Raw genomic sequence first — 9,016 nt, 5'->3', positions numbered from 1 at the left:
AAACAATGTTGACCTAACAGGCCAATGTCTGCTTAAATCTCACCCCACAAGCTCACATTCATCTGCTTCCACTTTTGTCAAATTGAGTACAATGCCCACATCTCAAAAACCAACCAATGCATAGAACCAAATCTCTGGCCTACATTAATTTTCTTTTCCTAAACATCCATTGTATGTATGCCACAATACGGAAAATACCCATTACTACTTCCTTTGCACAGTGACAATAAATAGGAGTCAGCAGGGATTATCTGTACAAATTTAATATTTTCACATTAAAAAGTAACCATAAAATTTTTTTTGACCATAACCACAATTCATTTTAGTCTTCCCTGGGATAACAATTAGCAACAGGTTCAACTTAATGTGCAATGATTATGTAAAATCTGACAGATTTGCATTAAGAAAAGATTTAGCATTGAAAAAAATGAAACGTATTTGAGTAGTCTATCCATCGGGTGAGTATATTTTAATAAGGTGCTGCAGTCCTGAAGGGTAGCCGGTGAGAGGACACCTGTGGTTGGCTTTGACATACACATATATACACTTGTAACAAAACACATAGCCTGAAGTGGCAAGGGCAGTGTCATTGGTGCGCACTTTCCTGCAGAGCGGGCAGACTTTGATGTGTGTGAGTGACGTCTCCTGGCTGTGAAGGTGGAGAGGCGGCGGAGGGGTCGGAAGGGAGGTCAAGGACTTAACGGTGCTCTGGTTCTCGGATGAATACCACCACTCCAGGAACTGAAGGAAAAACACTCCAATCGAAAGGCTGGTTGAAAGAGATACAGCCACACCCCCAACTGCTGTAGACACCAGATGCTGACATTTCTCAACAAAGCTGAAAATAAAGATATTTCTGTTAGATTCTTTATATTTTAGTAAAACCAATATACAAGACAAAAAAAGTCACTTTTTTTCTAGGGCTGGGCAAAAAAAAAAAAAAGATTTCTCAATTTTAATCGAATCTCATTTTTATGAAGCAATTTTGATTCTTAAAATACTAAGTATTGATCTTTTAAAGCTCAACCAAGTCTGCACTTTCACAACGTAATGCCGCTTTGACTGCCGGGTAAAAGTCCTCTGCGCAGCTTGCAAATATGCGGTCTCAGCTGAAGTGTGCATCGATGGCGCATAGCAGCCGCAAAGGAGGCGCTCACAAGCACCCTTCTTTAAACGTAGGGATACTTCACCGCTTTTTCATATTAAATTATGTTATTCCCTTAACTAAGACGAGTTGATACACACCTCTCTCGTCTCAGTGCGTGCACTTAATCGCTCTGACGCGCGGTGACATTCTGATAGCATTTAGCATAACCTACTAAGCCCAGTTCATTCACTATGGTACCAAACAGAGATCAAGTCATAAGCGACCAAACACCTCCACGTTTCCCCTATTAAATACAGTTACACGAATAGTTGAACGATCAAGTATGTTGACACAAAATAAAACGTGGAGCTTCTCTAAGCAGATTAAAAAGGAGAACTATAATGTATGGCGGAATAGCACTTCTGAGAGTACTTCGACTCGGCGCAGTAAAAAGTCCCGGCTGAAACATCCTTCCTCACATCTCCCCCTCTCATTTCTGTCAATAGGGGGGAGAGGGAGATGTGAGGGAGGATGTTTCAGCCGGGACTTTTTACTGCGCCAAGTCAAAGTACTCCCAGAAGTGCTCTTCCGCCATACATTATAGTTCTCCTTTTTTTAGTGGGTTAAGCTAAATGCTATCAGAATGTCACCACCGCGCATCAGTGCGATTAAGTGCACGCACTGAGACGAGAGAGGAATGTATCAACTCTTCTTAGCTAAGGGAATAACAGTTTAATATGAAAAAGCGGGGAAGTATCCCTTTAAATGACAAATGGGACACCTTACAGTCTTCTGCAGCAGTCTTGCTTAACAAGTCCACAAGTCCACAAGAGCACGTCATTTGGGACAGAGCCTTAGTCTAAGCTGTTTTCCATTGATGAACAGAACATTGTAACGCCTCCCATCCAATATATCAGCTTGGTTACTTTTGATATGAAACAGATATTAAAGGAACTGTATGTAAGAAATGTATTTCAATTAATGGCCCTGATATGTCACTAGACATTAAGAAATCATGTTAATTTAAATTACTTTTATCACTGACAACAGTAGTCCGGCCAGGACATTGTCATTTAAAATTTGTTGTTGACATGTGTTTTGGCCTGAACCTCCACCTATCTACCAATCACGAATTCAATAGTGTTTCGGCGTCCGGGTTGCCAGATCGGCTCCAGTTACCACAGCTGCAGCTACAAACGTTCCTGCTGGATCCTGCAGCCTATCTGTCAACCTCGAGTCAGGGGCAGGGGGAGAGGGGATACACCTGCAGTACCAGTTTTGGCCACAATCTTACATACACTTCCTTTAATGTACAAACTGACTCCCTGTATAATTTATAGTTATAGCATTAGTTGAGAGACTTATTTCCTTGAGAAAATTAGCCATGCATGTATACAGTACCTGATGTATATATCAAATTGAAAGCTTGTGAATCAAATACTACCAACCCAAATCTAAAATAAACTCAAATTAAGACATATGATGAACTCACCTTTGACTCTGGCTCAGTGCTGGGTCTAATGGCTTGAGATCCAGGCTGCGGATGTCATTAGCCGTGAGATATGACAGTTTAACCCCTGCCAGCCACAGAAGTGGAGAATGTGTTCGTGCTTTGCCGAAAACATACAAAAGCTGTTGGCAAAAGACCCAGCCATCCCAGGCCATGCACACAAAGGGGTACGCAGCCAGAAAAGCCCTGTACAGCTTCTGCATGAAGGACTGTGGCAAGCGGATCGAGAAATCGTCTTCATCTCTCTGTTGAGCCAGGACTTTTCCCAGTTTGGTGCGCAGGTAAGGAAGGAGGGCCAGAAGGAGCAAGGAGCGCCAGTGCTGTCTGCGCCGGAGCCCCAGATGGGCAGCACGTGTGCCGTCTGCTCCAACACGCTTCAGGCCATAGAAATTCTCTGAGAATGACGCGCTGGTGCGGGAGAGGAAATGCTGCTGCAATAACATATCCAGGATGGCATAAATCTCATCAAACCTCCTCCAAAGAAACCCATAGCGAGCAGGGTTAGATGTAGCAAGGATCTGTGGACAATGGCAGGGTTTTTACATCAGGAGCATTCAAGGCCAGCACAGTTAATACTGTAAAGTACATCTTTATACTTCTTTTAAACATGCAAAAATAAAAGTATGCTTGCAACACTCAGTGAATCAAAGAGTACCAGCTTATGAAAGGGGTGTTCAAACTAGGATCCACTAAAAAGTTAAGAGAAAAACTGTGTAAAAAATAAATAGGATTAAAATACATACAATAACAATAAATTGAAATACATTAATAAATTAGTAAATCACAGTTCTATAATGGGTAGAAACAAAATATTTTCTAACACGTATATTAGACGCACTATTCTGCCAAAAGTATTGGGACACCCCTCCAAACCATTAAATTCATTCCAATCACTTCCATCACAGGTGTAATCAAGCACTAGGCATGCAGACGCTTCTACAATCATAATGGGTCGCTCTCAGGAGCTCAGTGAATTCAAGCATGGGACTGTGATAGGTTGCCACCTGTGCAATAAGTCCATACATGAAATTTCCGCACTACTAAATATTCCACGGTCAACTGGTAGTGGTATTATTGCAAAGTTGGACAACTTTGCAATACAACAGCAACTCAGCCACAAAGGGGGGTTAGCGCCTGCTGAGGCGCACATTGCCTTACATCACCAAGTGCAGTGCAAAGCGTTGGATGCAGTGGTGTAAAGACATGTTCTCATTGAAGTGAGGAGTTGTCATGAATCACCCTTCTCTGTCTGGCAATCCGATGGACGAGTCTGGGTTTGGCAGTTGCCGGGAGAACGGTACTTCCCTGACTGCATTATGTCAAGTGTAAAGTTTGGTGGTTATGGTGTGGGGTGGTTTATGACCCCTAGTTCCAGTGAAAGGAACTCCTAATGCTTCAGCATTCTAAGACAGTAGGCCGATAACACCAACAAATCAGCTTATTGAAATAACCAGTTTTCCCCGTTTACATGCAAACCAGTAAACGGACAACGCAAGTAAACCGCGTTTACATGATTATTTATAAACCGGGTTTTTCCTTGTAGTGCCGTCAAAAATAATAATGTCCGTATATCTGAATATGAGTTTTTCAAAAGTTACGTCACTTGTGATGTTAAATAAAGCGTGTCAGCGGGAGATTTACGGCTCATATGATCCCTTATGCAGTTATGCAGCGTTTTGACTGAACCTCTTTTAGGCTACTTCTGCTGCATGAGAAAAGAGAACACCTCTTTACAATTTTCTGGGTCTTAAACGAGTCTGTGTCTGTGATATGTCCTTATTTCATGCAAAACGGTAGCTCGCTCTGTCTGGATGCGTTTAAATCTGCTGTAAGTTTGTGTTTTTGTAACCTATCACACATGCGCACTTCAATAAGCTGACAGAAAGCAGGTTAATGCGTTTACATGCAGCGCGAAATCGAGTTAAGAGGCAAAAAACTACCTGTTCCGACCGGTTTATTCTTACGCCGTTTATGACATTACTCCAATAAAAGAAAATGGGTTACCGCATTTACATGACCATGTTCATTGTCGGCTTATTAGGCATAATCGGCTTAAGAACGTGCATGTAAACGCACCCATTGACACCCTCAAGTGAGAGGGTAAGACACAGAAAGAAATTTCTGAACGAATAGGCTGTTCCCAGAGTGCTGTATCAAGGCACCTCAGTGGGAAGTCTGTGGGAAGGAAAAATGTGGCAAAAAACGCTGCACAACGAGAAGAGGTGACCGGACCCTGAGGAAGATTGTGGAGAAGGACCGATTCCAGACCTGCGGAAGCAGTGGACTGAGTCTGGAGTAGAAACATCCAGAGCCACCGTGTACAGGCGTGTGCAGGAAATGGGCTACAGGTGCCGCATTCCCCAGGTCAAGCCACTTTTGGGCTACAGAGAAGCAGCACTGGACTGTTGCTCAGTGGTCCAAAATACTTTTTTTGGATGAAAGCTAATTTTGCATGTCATTCGGAAATCAAGGTGCCAGAGTCTGGAGGAAGACTGGGGAGAAGGAAATGCCAAAATGCCTGAAGTCCAGTGTCAAGTACCCACAGTCAGTGATGGTCTGGGGTGCCATGTCAGCTGCTGGTGTTGGTCCACTGTGTTTTATCAAGGGCAGGGTCAATGCAGCTAGCTATCAGGAGATTTTGGAGCACTTCATGCTTCCATCTGCTGAAAAGCTTTATGGAGATAATTTCGTTTTTCAGCACGACCTGGCACCTGCTCTCAGTGCCAAAACCACTGGTAAATGGTTTACTGACCATGGTATTACTGTGCTCAATTGGGCTGCTCCTGACCTGAACCCCATAGAGAATCTGTGGGATATTGTGAAGAGAAAGTTGAGAGACGCAAGACCCAACACTCTGGATGAGCTTAAGGCCGCTATCGAAGCATCCTGGGCCTCCATAACAACTCAGCATTTTACATTTACATAACCACATAACATTTCTGCAAAAGGATTTCCGACCAAGTATTGAGTGCATAACTAACCATAATTATTTGAAGGTTGACTTTTTTAGTATTAAAAACATTTTTCTTTTATTGGTTGGATGAAATATGCAAAATTTTTGAGATAGGAATTTTGGGTTTTCATGAGCTGTATGCCAAAATCATCAGTATTAAAACAATAAAAGACCTGAAATATTTCAGTTGGTGTGCAATGAATCTAAAATACATGAAAGTTTAATTTGTATCATTACATTATGGAAAATAATTAACTTTTATGACATATGCTATTTTTTTGAGAAGGACCAGTAGCTGCAAAGGGTGGGCCAACTCCATATTAAACCCTAAGGATTAAGAATGGGATTTCATTAAAAATCAGCATGTGAACAACAGGCAGGAGTCCAAAAGCTTTTGGCAATATCATGTACTTATACAAAAATATATAATTTTTTTCTGTGTAAATTGGGTCACAAGAAACTATATGCCTTTTCAATTCATATTTGGGGGTCCGTGACATCTAAAATATTTAAAACCCCTGACCATGCAAACGAGCTGAATTAAGTCCTAGTACAGAACACATAGTAGGCCTATACTATAATTTACAACAGTTCTTAATGGAAATCACACCATCATCATAATGTAAGGTACATGTTTGTAAAATGGTGACAAATGCAGTACAATGCATTTTAAATTTCGTATGCATACCTTAACAGCATGCAGTAATGCAGGTTTGACAGCACCCATCAAAGAGTCCTGCGCTAAAACCTCAAATACAGACGGGCTGTCTTCAGCTGGAGCCGCTGTGGTTAAATGTGCACCTCGCTCTGCCATACTGCGAACTTTGACACTTAAGACAACAATAAAGCGTCCTTAAAAGTGTATTATTAGTCCTAAGAGTCTTTTGATAATATTATTTCTATCATTATACCAAACAATACTTTTAAGGCAGAAAATTACAGTGCAGAAAAACAATGCATGACAATCAGTGTCAATGTTTGTTCCTGTAACTGTCGGTGCTATCTCACTCACTGGCGGCTTAAGCCAACAAAATAGGTTCACACTGCCACCTACTGTGCTGGGGTGTGAAGAGGATGAGAGAAAAACATGATGAGCACTGTCTGTTTATAATGGAAGAACTATAAAACTATCAAGAAAACTACTTTTCAAAATAAAAAAATTAAACGGATTAACGTCATATTGTAGCCTAAATGTCAAACTTCCAAAATAATCTAGTTTGTGTTTTTTTTTTTTTTGTCAAACAACTCTTAGAAAGATTGTTATGTGTATTTGATGCAGTTTATTCTTAAAATATATGTGCCATTGTATGTTACTAGGAAACTATATGGACATAAAACTCTTTGTAAACCATAATTTATATATGATTTTTAAAAATATTTATTTAATTTATTTTGGTCCATGAACCAACCCATGTTATATAAAAAAACATGTCAAGGAATCCATAAAAGATCTGCATTTTATTAAAATACATATTCTTGCAATGTTTATTAATGTGACCTATTTTTTAGATTCTTATGGGATTAAAGAATAAATGTCTTTGAAAGAGTTTTTTTTTTTTTTTTTTTTTTTTACAATACATGCCTGCATATGTCCTGTATAAAATGTATGCATTTGCATACAGTAGGCTATATGTGACCCTGGACCACAAAACTGAAAATTTGAAATTGAGATGTATATATCACCTGAAAGCTGGTTAAATAATCTTTCCATACAAGTATGGTTTTTAGGATATTTGGCCAAGAAACAACTATTTGAAAATCTGGAATCTTAGGATGCAAACAAATCTAAGTATTGAGAAAATCACCTTCAAAGTTGTCCAAATGAAGTCCTTAGCAATGCATTTTACTAATACTAATATTTTTGATATTTACAGAAAGAAATTTGACTAAATATCTTCATGGAAAATTATCTTTACTTTAATAGCCTAATTTTTGGCATAAAAGAAAATAGGTCATAATTTTGACCCATAAAATATTGTTGGCTATTCCCACAAATATACCCGTGAGATTTATGACTGGTTTTGTGGTCACACGTGTAACTTGTTTAATCTCATAATGTACAAAACAATATATTTGATATAAAAAGTAGTATCAGATAATCTGCAAAATTTTAAATAGTGAACAGAATCCTCTTGGATTTAAAATATTCTTTGAAATGCTCACATCTTTATTTACTTATTTAGAAAGCCTACATATGATTAATATTATAAATTCTCTTTTGATTATGGCTTCCTCAACATTGCATCCTCAGCTGGCACTATGGAGAAATCCCTTTCTCTGACCAATCCCTAAGACTCCTTCAAGTCAAGTCACCATTTATATAGCTCTTTTTACAAAACAGATTGTTTTAAAGCAGCTTCACTGTGCAGGAAAGAAATGCAACAAAAATGAGATCCGGCTGTACAGCCGCTCTGGAGAAACCATGATGTCATCCAGCTCATTTCAGCTGTCATGTGTGTCAATACAGGCAGATCAGTATAATATAGTTTAATATTTAGTGTCCCAAATTAAGCAAGCCAAAAGCCAAAGGCGACGGTGGAAAGGACCTAAAATTCCATCGGGTGACAGAATGAAGAAAAAACCTTGGGAGAAACCAGGCACAGTCAGGGTGCTTGTTCTCCTCTGGCCATCAAACAAATAGTGTATGATTATGATTCAGGCAACATTTCAGGTCAGAAGTCAGACTGGATGGGAAACATTCAGAATAATTGTCTAGTTCCATCTGGTTGAAGATCAGAGTCATCACACTGGAGATCAGTGTCACTGTGTTGATGAGGCCTTCATATCTCTGCAGACACTTCGGGGAAGCATTGTGGTCATGTCGCAGGTCCACCATCCGATCTGGATATGGCCCAGATCCAGCCAACTGCAGTAAACCTCAGGATTAACAGATTGACTAATATTAACAATTCTTCTCGTGATGTAACGAGTACATTGAGCGTGAAGTGTTCCTGGGGCAGGGCCTCCTCATAAACAGAATCCTTCTCCTTCAGATCCTGCATCCTTAATAGTCTCACACCTCACAGTATTTATCCTTCTCGTATTTATCACCTAAACTCTGGAATGACTACTGGAATGGGGTTCATATTGTTCGGGAAGCAGACACATTCTGTCAGTTTAAATCTAGACTAAAAACTCTATTTAATCTGGCATATATAACACATTATCAATTTCACTAACCAGTAGTTTGAATACTTAGGACCATGGGGTTTTCAGTTTTTATAAATCTGCAAAAACAACAATTTTGTGTTTTTCTGTCAATATGTGGTGCTTTGAGTAATGAGAAAAAAATAAACTTAAATGATTTTAGAAAATGGCTGAAACAAAGTGTGAAAAATGTAAAGTGGTCTGAATACTTTCTGTACCCATTGAAGAGGCAGTGGATTCAAGAATCCACCCCGTCAGCCCATATCACAAAAGGAATGGCCTCTTCTTGGGCATGGTCAAGTGGTGTGTGTGTGTACTG

The 9,016-nt window shown here is 39.7% G+C and overlaps 1 protein-coding gene across 1 annotated transcript; it reads right to left on the bottom strand.

The window, feature by feature from the left end:
- Positions 1 to 274: 274 nt before the first annotated feature.
- pex12 (peroxisomal biogenesis factor 12) lies at positions 275 to 6,566 on the bottom strand. The gene is made up of 3 exons (XM_067439933.1): positions 6,239 to 6,566; positions 2,580 to 3,115; positions 275 to 838 (listed from the first exon to the last, which is right to left on the bottom strand). The coding sequence occupies exons 1-3, from the start codon at positions 6,362 to 6,364 to the stop codon at positions 448 to 450; spliced, it is 1,053 nt and encodes a 350-aa protein (XP_067296034.1). The 5' UTR covers positions 6,365 to 6,566; the 3' UTR covers positions 275 to 447.
- Positions 6,567 to 9,016: the final 2,450 nt, after the last annotated feature.

This window comes from Pseudorasbora parva, chromosome 3 (genome assembly GCF_024679245.1).
Source record: "Pseudorasbora parva isolate DD20220531a chromosome 3, ASM2467924v1, whole genome shotgun sequence".
NCBI lineage: Eukaryota > Metazoa > Chordata > Actinopteri > Cypriniformes > Gobionidae > Pseudorasbora > Pseudorasbora parva.
The sequence above is the reverse complement of the archived record's forward strand: the minus strand, read 5'-3'. Positions and strand labels throughout refer to the sequence as shown.

What these genes read in the sequence shown, in the direction of transcription:
- pex12 (XM_067439933.1), bottom strand. Translation starts at nt 6,364, where the DNA reads ATGGCAGAGCGAGGTGCACATTTAACCACAGCGGCTCCAGCTGAAGAC. An exon ending in CATTACTGCATGCTGTTAAG is followed by an intron (nt 3,116 to 6,238) that starts GTATGCATACGA and finishes CATTGTCCACAG; the next exon opens with ATCCTTGCTACATCTAACCC. An exon ending in GCACTGAGCCAGAGTCAAAG is followed by an intron (nt 839 to 2,579) that starts GTGAGTTCATCA and finishes CTTTATTTTCAG; the next exon opens with CTTTGTTGAGAAATGTCAGC.